General features: G+C 38.5%; 2 protein-coding genes across 2 annotated transcripts in view; both read left to right on the top strand.

Moving 5' to 3' along the window:
- The window catches only part of LOC140945107 (uncharacterized), an 8803-nt gene extending 6406 nt beyond the window's left edge, over window positions 1–2397 (top strand). The window contains exons 6-7 of the mRNA XM_073394169.1: window positions 175–297; window positions 1159–2397. Coding sequence (XP_073250270.1) covers window positions 175–297; window positions 1159–2060 — 1025 coding nt within the window. The 3' untranslated portion in view covers window positions 2061–2397. The remainder of the gene's footprint in view (window positions 1–174; window positions 298–1158) is intronic.
- A 5225-nt stretch (window positions 2398–7622) lies between these two features.
- On the top strand, window positions 7623–16846 carry LOC140945705 (uncharacterized). The gene is made up of 5 exons (XM_073394743.1): window positions 7623–8243; window positions 11637–11765; window positions 12086–12208; window positions 15676–15807; window positions 16445–16846. The coding sequence occupies exons 1-5, from the start codon at window positions 7694–7696 to the stop codon at window positions 16603–16605; spliced, it is 1095 nt and encodes a 364-aa protein (XP_073250844.1). The 5' UTR covers window positions 7623–7693; the 3' UTR covers window positions 16606–16846.
- The last annotated feature ends 958 nt before the right edge of the window (window positions 16847–17804 follow it).

Raw genomic sequence — 17804 nt, 5'->3', positions numbered from 1 at the left:
AAAACAAAACATACAAGCTAAAATTTAGGTCTATTAGACAACAGTCATTCCTTTTACTGCATCCTATTTGGTGTCGCGAACTAAAATTCGCCATAAATCATGGTGTCATGTCAAGTTCTGCCCCCCATGTGTTTCTAGTAACGTGACAATAGCTTTTTTTCCCCCTCCTTTTAGATATTAACGAGTGTAGTACTAACGCTCATAAATGTGACGCCAATGCTTTCTGTGGTAACTTTGCGGGTTCTTACAACTGCACATGCAGCTCTGGATACATTGGAAATGGAACATTATGCACTGGTATATATATTATACTTACATATGCTCCCACTCTTGCGAATGGTTAAGTAAGAGAACGTCTAGTTAACGGATTATGGTTAAGGAAAACGAGAAGCTGACCGTAAAACATCTGAGAGAGCTCTGGGAAAAAGAGTTTTTGCCCGCTATTTAGTCTGGAATTGAGTCGGTTAAAGAACAACTTCAATCGCATTTCATTCAAAATAATTCCTAGTTTAAAAACAAAGCTAAAACATGCTTACCTCCATCGATCCATCGATGTTAAGCTCATCTTCGATAGTGCACGTTTAGGGTTGTTCAGCTCCGCAAAGATTCTCCAAATAGTAGATGTCGCCCTTCGAGTTGTCTTCTTGCTGTTCTTGCCATGTTTTTAGCTATTATTTCGCCTAGTTCTTACTCTTGAAACGAGTGAAATGTCCGCCATTTTTTTTTCCACAACCAAAACAACTCAACCTCGTCCCCAGGTCTTCTCGGTTAACGGTGCATTAACCTGCAAAAACGCTGCATTTTTGACGTCATTTCCTCGCTAAACACAAAATTCTTCCAAATTTGGTCATCAGTAACTGGATATGTAGAATTAAACGTGTGCTTTTAGCCAATCAGAATCGGGGAAATATTTTGAAGGAATAATAATACTCATTAAACATATTATTATTAAACACAGTATTCCTCATTAAACATATTCCTACTACTAATTTCTCTCGGTGGCTTTACTTGACCATAAAACGAGGAGGTTTTATCTAAAGTAAATAGAGGAAAAATTATGAGAGAGCCGTTTTTTGGACGCGAACCTGATGACTTCCGTAGTTGAAGGAGCTTGGCAATCTGGCTTGTTTTGACTTCGGGTTTGTTTTAATTTTCTAGTGCCTTTTACCAGGAATTTTACAACAGATGGAGCCACGGGGCGACAAGGGATTATTCAAACATTCATGGTTCCGCACACTGGTGTATATCTGATAAAGGCCTGGGGTGCCCGAGGAGGAACACACTCGACAAACTATGGATCTTATCCTGGAACGTACCATGGTGGTAGAGGGGCAAGGATGCAAGGAACGTTTACCTTAAATAAAGGAACTGTACTGAATATTGTGGTGGGACAAAGAGGAGGAGATTCAGTGGAGGTAAGAGGAGGACAGTCCACTAACTTGACAGCAGCTCAGCTGGGACTGTCCGTAGAGGACAATGCTGGAACTGGGGGAGGGGGAGGCAGCTTTGTTTATACAACAAGTAACGTGCTTTTGTTAGCTGCCGGAGGGGGAGGGGGTGCATCTAGTGGGTATAACGGGGTGGATGGTCAGGCGGGTACTAGCGGCACCAGCAGCGTTGGAAGCGTTTCAGGTTATGTTCGTCGCGGAGGAACTGGAGGGAATCCTGGTCAGTGTAACAGTGTGCGCGCTGATCATCATGGGGGAGTGGGTGCGGGATGGTTACGCCAAGGTTGTTCCTGGGCCGGGTCCAAGCATGGTGAAAGAGGCGGGTCACGTGCTCAGGGCTGGGTAGGTGGACGTGCTGGAAGAATGAATAGTGGCTTCAACGGAGGGCCTCCCCCTGGGGCCGTTGGAGGGTTTGGCGGTGGTGGAGGGGGAGCCGAGGATAATGGTGCATCTGGAGGAGGTGGTGGATACTCTGGGGGTGGTAGTGGCACACACCCAAACCAAGCAGGCGGGGGAGGGGGCTCTTATTGTAGTGGCTCGAATTGTTCAGGGATGAATGGAGGTAACTCAAATGACAACGGACTTGTAAAAATCCTGGAATTGTCTGTCTAAACCAAGAAATCAAGGCCATGATAAAAAGAGAAATCGTTTCCACTCTCGGCTTATTACTGATTATTATTAAGAGTGTCCTGTTGTAGAATATCAAGGACTTCTATGTATATTAATGTATTATCGTAATCCGCGATCGAATGCAATGAACGTTATTCAGCAGAAATAATAATAATAATAATAATAATAATAATAATAATAATAATAACAGAAAAATAATGATGATAATAATAGTAATTTAATGTCACTATTCCGCTTAAGATACGCATGAAAAGGTAACAGAACTAAATAGCGCACGCAGGCAAATAAGACAATTACTATAAGATGGCGTGATAAGGGGGCGAGAGGGGGGGAGGGGGGGGGACACAGCCCTGTGGCAGGTTCTAGCGACTTCAGGTTATGCGCACAGCAAAAACACAAGCCTCACTTTAGTATCGCCCCACTACCGTGGGGTAGGACAAGAGTATTGGCAGAGCCTTTCTTTTCTCCCCAGCGCCGCACGGGCTGGATCAGACAAGATTAAGGCAAATGAATACGATGGCAAGACACAAGCAATGCCAAAAGCGTGGGGGAAGTCGCGGCGCAGACTTAACCGTACCAAAAGGAGTGACCCCCCAAACTTTATTGATACCTAACACAACAAAACTTCTCCATAGGGAGGGAGGGTGGGTAACAAAATTACTGTATCTGTTTGCTTTCGTGCAAGGTAGACGAATAATGACCAGGTCTGAAATAGCAGAACTTTATAGCTAGACAGTGTCTCAAATCTCGACCAATGAATACAGTTGTACTATAAGCTACCTAGTCTTATCATGATTAAAGTCTAGCCATGAATAGGGCCTTGAAAACAGGGACCAATCTGCGCGATGCTAAGAAAAATATGATGACAAACATACGACAAATTAGTCTGGTTCCAACCACGAACAGCTTTTTTTTTTGTATCTTAAAAATAGCGTGCTTTCATTCATAAATAAGGCTTTAAAGATCGAACAGAGCATAAATTGGGGCAGGCTACCTTAGCCTACCCCCCGTGGGGCTTCATGTTCCATTGACTGCATTTATCATCTGGTAAATGTCTTATATAATAATAAAGGCGATTTATTCTCAGAGTGGCTAAAACTATTTGTTAATTCTTAGTCAGAGATGTGAAGAAAAGCCCTACTTCACGGACGAACCATCCGTACCCTTGTCTTGCACTGGGCAATGTCTACTTTGCACACTATTGCGACATCATAGGTGCCTGCAGTTATCACTGGCCGCCTGACGATAGGAAACAAAAACATTTTATTTTTCATTTCTCCAGTTGAAACATTTTGTTTGCGATATTAACCCCTCTTGGTCAAAAAGGTGTTGGTCTTAAGAATAGCCCTAGTCCCTTGGAGTAAAATGATCATTTGAAGTCGAAATTGCCGGTCTTTTTCATCTTGTTGCAATGAAGCGGGCACTGTTTTGTCGGTGTTATTTACTCGTAATGGGTACACACACACAGACAAAATGATTTAAGGAGAAAAAAAGTTGGATCGTATGGAAGTTAAGTTGTATTTTCAAATAAATTGCGTGAAACTATGTATCTGGATGCACAGAATGGTGCAAAATGGTACTGTTGCGGTCTAATTTTCTAACATTATTTGCAAGATCGGGCAATTTGAAATCACTTAAAATATTATAGCCCAGATAATTTCGGTAGGCTCTGGAGGAGGAACTGGCGTCTAAGATCTTTCTAAAAATCGGTCTGTTCATGCAAATAAGATGAGATATGTTAGTATTATTACAATGATTATTACGCCCTTACAAAATCACCCATACAAATCCTTCTACTATAACGTTTTATGATCTGAGGCAAAGAGAAAGTGTTTGGTCAAACATATCTAAATTCTCGAAGAAAGCGTCCCTCAGTGTAACGTAACGAGCTATATGAGATCAGGGATCAAAGGCCAAAAATTGGGCGGGATCAGGGAACACAGGCCTGGGATCTTGAGGTCACAAGCCGCGCGATCGGGATCAATAGTGTTTCGAGGGGATCAGGGATCCAGTATTCCGACAGAAAATGTTGAAACGCGGTTTAATTGGAGAGACCTGCCACCGTTTAAAAATCTCAGTTGTATTTTTTCTGTTACAATTTGTTCTGGCACTAAACCGTATGTAATACGATTTGCTGGACAAGCTTGACGTGAGCGAAAAGCTAGCGAAGCATACCTCACCGCGAGAGGCAAAACTCTTGAATCCTTAGGTATTAATAACAAAGATGAAATGTAATACATTCCTTATTTCTTCCACTTGTATTTATTTTCTTAATACTATTTTTACATTTCAAATTTCTTTCATATCACAACTTCAACGGTTCTTGTTTTCATATACTTTCAACGTTTACTTTTTCTTATTTAAATTTTTACGTGTTTATCATAGTATCATATTGTACGCTCTCCTTTATTTCAAATTGTAACGTCTTAGCTTAAACTTATAGTTGTGTTTGCATGAGAAGACCCTGAAGAAGGAGGGCCGTGCCTTTTGAAATATTGGTAACAAAAATATATATATTCCCTACTGCAAAATCAGCTATGCGTCTTTTGTTAATATTTCAACTTATACCTGAATCTGGTCCTTCTTTTTTGTAACGTTGGTCCTTGCTTCCAAAATTCAATTTGATGACTACAAAGCGCGGATACTTTTCTTCGTGAATTTAGATATATTTGACCAAACATATTCTTATAAATTTGCCTTAGAACATAATTATTTGCACGAAAGGACTGATTTTTAGCAAAACGACACGCTTTTTATATTGCTCTCTTGAAAGATCTTTAAAAATCGCTAGCAGTCTCTTTTGCTCGAAAATCTGTGAGAACGGGCGCAATAATACGAGTGTGCAATAGCGCACGCGCTCTTACAGATTTTTGAGCAGAAGAGAAACTGCTCGCAGTCTAGAAAGATCCCAACGAATCCCGTACTTTACAAATTCTCAAAATCCTGACGTCATGTTTCTTTCAGGCGACTCTCTTATTGCCCATTTCTTACCTTTGTAAATTTACGATGTTTCTTTTTTCTTTCTTTTTTTCGGAGGGACAACCAAAAAGTGGCTGAAATGGTCATTTCTATTGTTCAGTTACAATCCTGTATTAAATAAACTCTTATAATTAGACTCCACTATCCAACATGCTAATTTCAAGGAAATGGAGGAGACAAGTTCCCCACAAAGTCTCGAAGAGCTTAAGAACCGCCGACCTACTTTATGTAGAGTAGAAGGAAAAAGGACTTTCGTTCAAAAATCTTGGCGGCTTTAAGGCCAAGTGACTAGTAGCCTGAATGATTTTTTAGACATTTTGACGAATGTAGAAAATCAGAGTCCTACTCGCATTATAAAAGTCGTTCGTAATCCATGCATAGCTATGCATCCTGCTCGCATTAATCACAGAGAGTAATGATGTACTTGATGTACGCATATTATCCATTGAATTAAAAGAGATACTTCTTGCACTTGAAAAAGAAACTGTTCATTGCTGACTGCATGATCTTCAATACTCGTCATAATTGTTGTAACACTTGTCGCGTTACCGGACCCGCTACGCATTCCCCAATGTTGATTCATGCTCCCATTTTCAAACATACGCGAATCTCAACATTAGGGAAGGAGAGAAGAAGTAGACTTGGGGAAAAGCTAAACCCTCAGTTTCAGCCTAGTGTTTTAACATTTGATGATTATTGTATTTAATTGTGCAATTTTCGCGCGAGAAAATAAATATATTCAAGGCTTCTTCTATTGAACGAGGGGACCTGGAGCTAGTTTATATACCGACAATCATTGGTGGATAAGAAAAACAAATATGGCCGCGCGGCAGTTTGGAGTTTCACTGTTAGCTTCTAAATGGTCTCAGATCACAGACTCGACGACCAAAAATATGAATTTTCAAGCGCTCTTTGAGGTACAAGAAATGTTTGTTTTTGTTTTGTTTTTATTGTTTGGCCGATTTACTATACATCGAAGTTCCCTGTATTCAATCAGATTCAATGCGAGTGTGAGCTACTTGACCACTCGAATGACTGATTGTTCCTTAAATCGACAATCATTTTGCATGGATTACGCCGTATCTTAAGCCAAACTAGAAGTCATGGTGATAACTTTGGAGCCTCGAACATTGAACATCGCGGAAAGTTCATGTAAGTATACCAATGGCTTTTTCATTTGTTTTTATATAAGAAGTACAGCTTTTAACACTACTGGACTTGTCTGAAGTCGGAGTAATTGTATTTTAATTTTTATTGAAGACACATACATTTTGTCACACCATTCTCTCGCCATTAACAACGCAATGCACACGCGCACCCTGTGTGACAAATGCAGACTGCAGTGTGCAGCCTGCGAATGTTATACACCAGCACGCGCGTCTGTTATTTTTAAGTGTATTAAAAAAATTTATTAACGGTGTAATTATTTTTATATAATAGCTAAACTGCATGACATTGCTTATGCATAGTAAACTTATGATGTAGGCACTAACATTCCTGAATAAGCAGGTATTCACATAATTTTCAAGATGAATTTTAGGAAAGGTGGCTTAATCTGGTGATCATTAGCTTGATATGATCAGTGAATAACAGTGACTTTCCATTATGTTAATTTTTGCTAGACTAAGTTAAGCTTGCCAATTTTACTTTAACACACCTTATCTTTACATTTTATCAATGAATTATTACCTTACATTTCATTTAGCATTGGTATTTATTCGATTAACCGCCCTGGGCGCTTATTAAATTTTTGGACCTTGAGAGTGGGCGCTTATTCGAGGTGGGCGCTTATTCGAGGCTGGGTGCTTATTAAATTTTCACCATTTTCAGCAATTAGTGTAGTATTTTTATCTTGCAACAAAACAGTAAATGCCAGTAACAAAACGTGAATAAGTAACAAAGCAAGGTTTCTGTAAAATACTCGGGAGAACACTCTGTCTTCGGGAAAGTCTCTTATTAGTACTTATTCAATTTCAATTTCAATCTCATTATCACTCAAGTAGGTGGGGTGGGGGTGGGCGCTTATTTGAGTTTGATTAAGATGGGGGAGGGGTGGGGTGGGCGCTTATTCGAGGTGGGCGCTAAGTCGAGGTTGGGCGCTTATTCGAATAAATACGGTAATTCAGTTGCATAGGAAATTCCTCTATTAACCGGCAAATCGACTTATTTAAACACCAAAATGATGGATATTGCAGCGGACCCCTACTTTAAACACAACCTTTCATTAGCCACTTGCGCATTACTAACTAAGCATAACAAATTGGAATCCCCCTTAACATCCGTATAACTGAATCGCATTATCGCTCTAGAATAGGGAACTTAAGGAAAAAAAAACTGCTGGAGAAAATTTTAGCTAGGAGGCCATTGCAGTCTTCAAATCTTCATGTTCTTTTTTATTTGTTCTTTTACTTTGTCCGTTTGTATGTTTTAATCGCGATCGTCATGCGAAAATATTGTCTTATTACGTTTCTTTTAGCAGACATACTAATATCTTATTTTAAAAGCTATTTATAAGGCATGTGCAGATAAAATGCGTTGGACCATGAAAGAAGTGATTAAAATTTGCTGCTAGTTTTGAAAGCGTTCAGCCGTTTGAAGGTGAGCAATAAATTAAATAACTCACTGGGCTGACCACCATGTATGCGACACCAACAGGGCCAGAGAACGTCTACCTCGAACTGCAACCCAAAACAAGAATGAAAGTCGATGAAGTATATGAAAACGTCGTCGAGGGCGAGTCTGCAACTGATGTAGGAGTACGAAGAGTTAATATTGGAAATACGAATCAAGATGGCAGCAACAGAAGACAAGCGCCACCAAAGACGTTGACACCAACAGGGCCAGAGAAAGTCTACCTCGAGCTGCAACCCAAAACAAGAATTAAAGTCGATGAAGTATATGAAAACGTCGTCGAGAACGAGTCTGCGACTGATGCAGCAGTACAAAGAGTTAATATTGGAAATACCAATCAAGATGGCAGCAACAGAAGACAAGCGCCACCAAAGAAGTTGAATGCTTTGCGAAAAGATGTCCGGAAAATCCAACGAATGCAGCTCCTGATCGTTGTCGCTGTGGTCATAACTTTCCTGACGGCGTTTGTCAGTTTGGTTTTCATAATCACGATAAAGTGGCCACGAAACACTCCAGCTGTTTCAAAACAAGGAGCCGAAGAAGGAACTATACAAGGTAGGATGGGAAGCGAGTCTTATACTTAAATGAGGATGCGTGAGATATAGTTCGGGTAATTTGCAAGATAGTAAAATGGTTAGTGGCATGGAAATCCGAGACTTTTGAGGGAGAAATTAAAGCTAACCATATGAGACAGACGGGACAAAAATTTTCAGAGACTGCAATTGTCTTTATAGCTGGGTGTGGTCTTATATGATAATTGGTGGTTGTATGAATGAAGGGAAGTTATGTTGACGCAAGGAGTACCACATAGAGCAATTTCTACCTGAATCTGCTAACACAGAGAGTTAATCATAACATCCAACTTCAAAGGTGAGCCCTTTTTTCATTTTTGTGTAGTAATCGAAACCTTTGAGGATGGTACGGCATATTTTATAACATTGCCCACCTTTTGTACTCTGTGTTATCACAGTTTCTACAGTTTCACAGTGTATTTAACTGTCGCCGAAAACCAACCAGACTAGATGCTTACTGTTAAAACACTTTCCTAAGTTTCAGTCCACCTCGCAGAAAATGACCACGTAATTGAGTTATTTATAGACTGCTTAAAGCACGACTGTACAGTGGTGAAGTGAATTCAAGAAGCTTTTGGACAGTTTACCACCCAGCAAGCGCGTAGATCTATCAACCACTGATGAAAAAATGAAAAAGCAATGGAAACACTTTATATTGTCTCTTTGGTTAACGTTCCGCCTTCAACAAAGTGTAGTTGAGGATATTTCGACGGTTCACCATTATGAACCGTATTCTTAAGAAGTAAACAGAACAGTTTGTAAACGAACAGCTCACCGTGGTTCACCGTTGAGAAATTGTCCATCGAAAATTTTTAAACATACTTCCCAGGGTTTTTCTCGGCTGTAGGTGTTGTCCACAAAAGAAACCGAAAACATTGTGAAATTGGCCGAGCTGTCAGTAATTTAAGCACAGGCGGAAACTAGACTCCCTTTGTTTGTCACGCACTCTGAAACGACTAAAATTTCAATAGTCGTGCGCCATCGCATTCCACGCATTCACCAGTACTCCTTTTTGATATAGACTTTGGCCGACTCCTTTATTTCAACTCAGAAGCTACTGAGATTTTTATATGACAAGAAAACTTCTCTATGAGCTAGAAATTCAACCATCGTAGATTTACATATAAAAGTATATATAACACACTTGCTTCTGATCATTTGCGAAATGATAGCTGAGCCTGTACTGTTTTAGAGACGATAATTACAGTAAATTGTACCGCTTGTAATTTGTCGTAACTTTGAAACTCTGCTGCACGATATACTTTTTTCGCAATACAATTTAAAAATGGTGATTTCTCAAGTCTAAACTCATGTTACATATCTCAACGTCCACTTTTAAAATCGTCCGTTTTCAGAGATTGCACCTTTTACAACAGCAAAGACAATCTCGGTCATAATAAATTGTTGAAACGCTTGCGAGCTTTTCCTTCCCTTTCCTTTCAATGTTGATTTGGAAGACGTTTATGCCCAAGCAAACGCGTGAAACCAACATTGAGGGGAGGGGAGGGAAGTATTAAGTGTATTTATGAACGACTAAGTTTATGCTGTGTTTTCCGGAAGTGTTTCAACAAATTATGACCGAGATTGTGGCCTTTTTGTACGTACAATTCGTCGCCACTAGTTTGTGACCAAGCTAACCCCTCTATAAATTAAGAATATACATATGTACAGTTACTACCTATAAATATGATTGACTTTGTCTCCATTAACGTTTGGAACACTTTTTGAAATAAAATGTATGCGGAGATGATCTCAGAATAATTATGCAATTTTCTTATTAACACCTGGAAAGAATGCAAGTTCAGCAGTTTATTCTTGGCATGGTCTTTAAATCTTTCCTCTTGAACCCGGCTGTTCCTAGGATCATATATCTCGTGAGACTTAATGTAGAAAAATTAACTCAATTAGATCAATATCCAATCTTTAACTTTTTGCAGGGGTATGATAGAGAGGCATCTGTACTCTTAATGAATTATTGTTTTTCGATTTTGCAAGTCTAATTTTTGTCAAGGCTGTTCAACACATGTTAAAGTTATGATTCAAGATTCTTGTATGATACTATTCTTAGGTTATGTTGTCAAATTCTTGACTATGTAAGAACAGTATGGATGGGATAATTATTTTGTCTTTTGTTGGCGTTTACAAGCCTTAAAATTGCAACAGTTTGGTTTTCAAATGAGCAATCAGTAATCCCAGTAAATTAGCATAATTCGCGGAACTGAACTGCTGCAGAATAATAGGCCATTTCCGGGTTGCCTGAAACCTTTGTGCCAATGCAAGGATATGACCTGCGAATTGAAGCTATTGATATTAAAATTAGTTTTTATTCTTATGCAAATAAAACTCATTTTCAGAAAAAAAATTTTGCACCTAGGAACTCGGAAAAGGACTATTCATCGTTATCAATAGGCCATTTGCATGATGACGTCATTTTACTACTACGACCAGAATCCTTCAGGGGTTTGCTTTCTTGTGCAAATTTAGGCTTTCGTCATTGAAACCTCGCTGGGATTACCAAATTTGAATATGAAAGGAAAAACGAAAAGGACTCTGGTCGTAGTAGTAAAATGACGCCATCGTGCAAATGGCCTACTAAAAGAGAAAAAAACTGTTTGCCATTATCATCTTCATTTATTTATTATTTTATCTACCTTTTATTATTATTATTATTATTATTATTATTATTATTACTTTTTGTCAAAACGAACGCTTTGAAAGTGTCATTTTTTTGTGAAGTAGAGAAAAATCAAAGAAAATGTCTTATGAGAGAATTATTATTTTTTATAGAAAATTTACATTATGAGACAAAACTGAAAATTCCATGAAAATTCCATTTTACAAATCCACATCATGTAAACTGGAATTTACAAAACATGTAAATTGCGATCGATTTACATATTGTAAACATAAATTTGCGTTTGCCTGTAAATTTTCAACTTTTCCAGTACTGTGCTTTAAAGAGAAAACTTGACGGTCGTGCATAATTTGGGGTAACTTAGGCGGGGGAATGGGGTTACAGGAGTATAACAAGCCTTATCATGATAAGCTGTGAGCAACTGATTGTGTGATACATTTCAGAGTAGAAATCTTTTTTTTAAGGAAGTGGAAAATCTTGCTAACCAACTTCGAAATTGTAACTTATTGCTTTCATAATTGTAACCTGCGATCAGGCGATTTTTTTTTTTTTTTTGATCGCAGGTTATCATAAATGTGACCATCTCTACCTTCTGTAGGGGCGACACCTCTATTGCATTCATTCTAAATCAGTTAACGAACAATGAAGTCGAGTGAAAAGAAGTGAAATGTGAATTTGCTGCCGGAGCGGGATAGTCCGTGTCCGCATTTATATGTTTTGTCTCTTGTTCTTTTATTTCAGAGTTAAATGTTGAAGACTGTGCAAAAAACACTCAGTTGTGTAACAGAAATGCTGTTTGTAAGACTATGGAGGGGTCCAGCATCTGCATCTGCAATCACGGATACGCTGGAAATGGAAAAATGTGCACTGGTAATCATGATAACATCAGTAACATCCCTATTAGGGTCGTACTAAATAATTAACGCGCTATACAGTTGACTTATATTCTATTGTGAGTGGGACAGACTGTTTTTCCATCTGTCTGACCACGCCCGCCTGTCTGCATATTCGTCTTTCATATTCGTCTATCGGTTGATCTATGTCGGCTTGGTTTATTTCCTTATGGGTGTGTATTTTAGTGATCTTTTAGACAATTAAGGTTTTTATCTAAATATACAGTCTAACTTAAGTATTCAAGTTGTGAAAGCAACTACCTAACGTCATTGTACTTTTATTCTGTTATTGTTTAGACGTTAACGAGTGTACAAGTAATACCCATTCTTGCGCCATCCATGCAGAGTGTGAAAATGCCATCGGATCACACAGTTGTACTTGCAGACCTGGATATACCGGAAATGGAAAAACATGCACTGGTAAATATCGAACCAAATGTAGTAAAGAATGAAAAATCGAGAAATTTCTGCAAAAGCAGGATTATTGGTTCAGCTTAAGTTATCCTTTGTGAACCACACTGCCTGCCTGGTCGAACTAATTGGGGTTAATAGTAATTCATTCCATTGAACAAAAATAGAAGAGTCCTGTGAAACAAAAAGTTAACATTCAACCTCCTTCCAGTTTAAAATTACGACCGGTTTCAATTAATATAATTTCCACGTCCCCCCATGGCCCCCGACTTATTCTAGTTGAAATATTAGACTGATAAGGAGCGTCCAACCCTTCAAAGTCCGATAGTGTTTGTCATGGCTCTGAATTTATTCCTCTTAACCTCGGAGCCAACAATGAATTTTAAAAAGTCAGTAACTGTCCTATTGGTTGTATTTGATTCATCATCATCATCATCATCATCATCCTCCTCCTCCTCCTCCTCCTCCTCATTCTTATTCTCATTATTATTATTATTATTATTATGTTATTTTATTATTCATTCAAAATATTTCACCCTTTCTGATTGGTTAAAAGCACACGCATAATACACCATAACCAGCTACTGTTGACCAAATTTGGAAGAACTTTGCGATTAATCAACCGATGACGTCAAAAGTGCAGCACAGCTGCAGGTTAATGCACTGTTAACCGAGAATACCTGGGGACGAAGTTGAGTTGTTTTGGTTGTGAAAACAAAAAATGGCGGAACAGCCTGCGGAACATTTTACTCGTTTCACGACGAACTATTGCCTGAAAACATCTCACGGTCAGCATCTGCTATTTGGAGTATATTTGCAGACCTGAACAGCCCTTTATGTTCTAAACATCCACTATCGAGGTGAACTTAACATCGACGAAGGTAAGCACGTTTTAGCTTGTTTTTAAACCAGGGATTATTTTCAAAAGTGCTAATTATATCCTGCGTAAAAGAATCCCTATCGAAATTTGTGAAGTCGCGCATTTTTCTCTTAGCGAGTTTAATCCTATCTCTTGCTGATCTGAATATACAAAACTGCGATAAATGGTCACTTACATCAGAAATTATGTTGCCACTCACTGATACACAATCAGGATTATTTACAAATATATTATCCGGATTTGAGAAGCCGAGTTGCCACGAACTCGCGAAGGTTTGTCAATGGTAGGAATGAAATAACAGCTCTGAAGAGATAATAGAAAGTTGTGACTAAATTCCGATACCTCACTTTTTAAAAGACAAAGATTGAAGTCACCCATGACGCAAACGTTTTTCCCAATAGGTAAATTTTTCTAGAGTTTGTTCAAAATACTCTAAGAAACGTTCGGGAGAATTATGTTGTCTCTGGATAATGCCACAAATTTTATATATTTTTTGGATGCAAAACTTAATTCGATCCAAAGGGCTTGGAAGGCTTCATTAGACGTTTTTTCTAAGCTCGTGTACATTCGCGTGGCTTGTCTGTCGCGAAGTTGGGTTGTTTACGCCCCGTGAGAAACCTCTGCAGCAAGCCGCTTGTGATTTTCGTTGAGCATGCGCCAGATCATTAATTCGTTACTATACAGATAATGACGTAAATTTATCACGTTTACTCGTCGCATTTCCGGACAAGTGATCTTATTTCCAAACAACGATACATGGATGATTTTTAAAATCGCTTCATCAAAACTATTTCTCACTGTTTTTAAAATATTCTCAGGACAAAAGACCATCTGAGGAATTTTTTAGGAGGAGTCAACCGCTTTTAATTACGAGCTTTTTTACTAAATTGCTAGTTTTCAGTGTCACGCCGTTCAAAATAGATCAAAATAAAAATCAAAACCATTCGATAGATAAAGTCCAGAATCTGGGAAATGAAAGGAGGTAAATATACAAAGACCCTCGCCAAGGTTTGGGTCGAAGGAAATGTTTTACCCAAATTTATAGAGCTTTGTATGGAGACGCCATGCTGGAGCTTATCCGGATGAGCTCCAACATGGCGGACGGAAACCAACAGAAACATCTGTTACCGAGTTTTGCTACAAAAGCGTGAATTAACTCCTAGAGGAACTCATAAACATTAAAGTAATACTTTTTCTAATACTTGAACTGTTTAGATAGCAAAATTCCTCGAAAAAAGTCACTTTTTTTAACCTAAATGACAGCTCTCTCGGCCGTCATGTCACTGTCATGTAAATGCTGCGTCACGCAAAAGCTGAGCGTACTCTACTGACACAACCAAGAAACCTTTTGAAGCGAAAATTTGTTTGAAAATTATTTTTCAGCTGCTCTAATACACCATGAAAGTAAAATCTCAGTAGGATGGATAGCTTTGTAGTTTGAATTTTAGTGACGTCATGTGAAAATCAACAATAAAGGCATTTCTGGAGAGTTAACTTGCGGAGAAAGCGGTAAAAGAAGGCTAACTCAAAGTGTCAAAATCTCAGTACCATAATCGCTCAAAGTTAACCACTTCCTGGGCGAAAGGATAACAATATACCAGAGGTATAAAGAAATACAACTAAGCTTACATTTTGTACTATAAAATAGCAAACGGTTGCACAAACAGATTCTGCCGCAGTGTTTTTCAGTCGCTTTTACATAAATAAAGGTTCGAGCTCATTTTAACCGTCTTACCTGACTACCAAAGTGAGACAACGCGCTTAGTTTTTGAAGATCGACAGAAATACCGGATTTTGCAGGATTGTGATCGAGTTCCAAGTTGTTTCGAAGCAGCATGACGGAGCAGCACGCAGGGATAAATATGATTTTTCCGTGACTTGTTACTAAACTTAGAAGAAGTCCCAGGGGCTCTCTCGTCTGTTCTGGAAAATTTTCGTCGCCGTTTTTTCCGACCCGAATGACAGCCCCTAGGATTGAACAGAAACCGAATCTAATAACTGTTTTATTACACATTGGTTTGAAGAAAATAACGGCAAACGCACTAAAGGATAAAAAAGGTAGACCTATTAGACGGGGCCTCCCCATAAACGCCATCATAGGTCAACCTCGTCCCCAAGGCTTGATCATAGGTAGTACCCAGCCCATCCCCCCCCCCTCCCCTGCATGGAAGTCACCTTGCTTACCTCAGTGCATTAACCCTTTTCGGACGGATTATGGGTCGTTGTCCTACCATATGGAATGTTGATATTTTCCTTCCTGGCACACCAATGCTAGCATAGTAACACAAAAAAAGCCAAGTAAAATTTTGGGGAAAATCCACTGACAATTTCGCCATTCACCTCAGGGCTACTGTTTGTAGATTAAATTAATGTTTTTTGTCTTTTTCCTAAAATTAACGTCAGCCTGCTGCACATGTACAGTTTCATGCAAAGTAAAGACGATAAAGTGGGCAACAAAACTGAATAAAAAAACCTTAGAGGGAAAGAAAGCGAGAAAGAAGTATCGAAGTAGATTCGCAAAATAAATAAATAAATAAATAAATATAAAAAAACTAAATTGAAAAATAACAACAAGAGCTTTTTTCTATCTTTTTAGATATTAACGAGTGTACCACCAATACGACCAACGCCCATAACTGTGATGTCAATGCTTTCTGTAATAACACTGAGGGATCCTTTAACTGCACATGCAGTTCTGGATACACTGGAAGTGGAACGTTATGCAGCGGTAAATCACTATGTATAATACTTTTTTAATGGCAAGACGGAAACAACCCATGATGCATCAAGTGCTTCAGAACATAAACGAGAACAACAGCAACAAGGGCAATGCAAAGAAAGGGAAATGGAAATAAATCAATCAAAAACGATATCAGCATAATTTACATTGCACGAGAAATTTGATGTACACCAAATTTACTCAGTGCAAATTTGATGCAAAAAAGTGCAAACTAAGGTTAAATAAAGGGCAAAGATGGTAAATAACGTGTTTGCCCTCAAATTTACAACCCCGTGTAAACTGGCAAGCAAATGCGTTATTTACCATCTCTGCTTTTGATTTCCCCCTAGTTTGCAATTTTTTGCACCATATTTGCACCAAGTAAATTTGTGTTAATCCAATTTTTCGTGCAGTGATTAAAAAGAAAAAATTGCCCACGCAACAAATATTTCTTACATTATACTACTACATGAGCAATTTCTCCAATTTGATTTGCTTAGAGCAGTGGTATTTCAGCTTAATTTGAAATACCTACATGTGAAAATTACAAACCTTTTGTGGGTAGTAGTATAAACAAATAATAGCATGATTTGTACGTGATATTTGGCATAAATACCACTCGTGATATCTGTGTAATATCATGCAGATATAGATGAGTGTACAAGCGGAAGTCATAATTGCGACAGTGATGTGAGAGCAACCTGCACAAATACTATTGGGTCATATTTGTGCTCATGCAAAGAAGGTTATGAAGGTGATGGAAGGACTTGCACTGTTTCAGGTAAGCGGATGTTGTCAGGAGAGTAGCGTCCGTATACGCACGTACGCCCGTGCGTACAGCTAAAGTCTTGATTTTTTGGTTACTTGTTAGTTTGATTTTTGCTGAAGAATAGGCTCTTTGCATGACTTGATCACGTGATCAACTTTCAGTAAACACGAAAACAGTTCGCTTTTGAAAAATGTCGTTAGCACAAGCTGAAAGAGCATATTAAAATTAGGTAACCTGAGAATTTTCAGCGTAATTATCTCAAAAGTAGCGATTTCAACGGCTGCCGAAAGTTAGAAGCATTTGTATGAGAAAAACAACTTTTGCCACCCGGTCACGCTTGCATGGTTTTCCATACAAATCCTTGTAAATTCTAAAATTTTTTAACTGTCGTGTAATCTTTTTCTTACTCATTTAAGGGCTCAAATTGTCTAATTAAAAGGAGATTTTTGCCCTGTAATGCTTAAGTGCTTAAGGAAATATTTCATGACAGTTTTGAAAATTTCGAAATTACAAGGATTTGTATGAAAAAAACATGCAAGCTTCACTGGATGCATGGCCAAAGTTGTTTTTCTCGGTACAAATGCCTCCAACTTTCGGCGGCCGTTGCAATCGCTACTTTTGAGATATACGGCTGAAAATTCTCAGGTTACCTACTTTTAATATGCTCTTTCAGCTTGTGCTAACAAAATTTTTCAAAAGTGAACTGTTTTGAATTTGTGTTTACCGAAAGTTGATCACACGATCAATTCATGCAAAGAGCCTATCGACCTGTTTCCTTGTAGTTTCTTGGATTTGCGGATGAGTGCAATCACTAAATGAAGCAATTCAAAAGGTTTTCGTTTGTTTGTTTGTTTGTTTGTTTTTATATACAATAATTATTTATTAAACAATTTGCTCCAACAGCACAAAGGGCTCATCTAGAGAGCTTACGTTATCCAAAAGAATCCAAAAGATCCAAAAAAATACCCACACCACAATGTCACAAAGGCCAGCAAACAACAGTTTCCGCAACACAGCGAAACACCCTGTTTCCTTACATTATACGTGATGACGGAAACTTTTGAATTCAGTAAATCCGAGATAGTGAGTAGTACTAGGCGTCAGTAGTGGTCTCAAAGGATGCCGCCGCCGCTATTGTTTTAAGGCTATTGTTCTAAGTTGTCAATCAAATTAAAAATTCAAGATGGCGCTCGGAGAGGACTCGGAACTTAGTTACTAATGAATATGTAAAAGTGAA

Source organism: Porites lutea, chromosome 8 (assembly GCF_958299795.1).
Source record: "Porites lutea chromosome 8, jaPorLute2.1, whole genome shotgun sequence".
Classification (NCBI taxonomy): domain Eukaryota; kingdom Metazoa; phylum Cnidaria; class Anthozoa; order Scleractinia; family Poritidae; genus Porites; species Porites lutea.
This window is presented reverse-complemented; position numbering and strand designations above follow the sequence as displayed.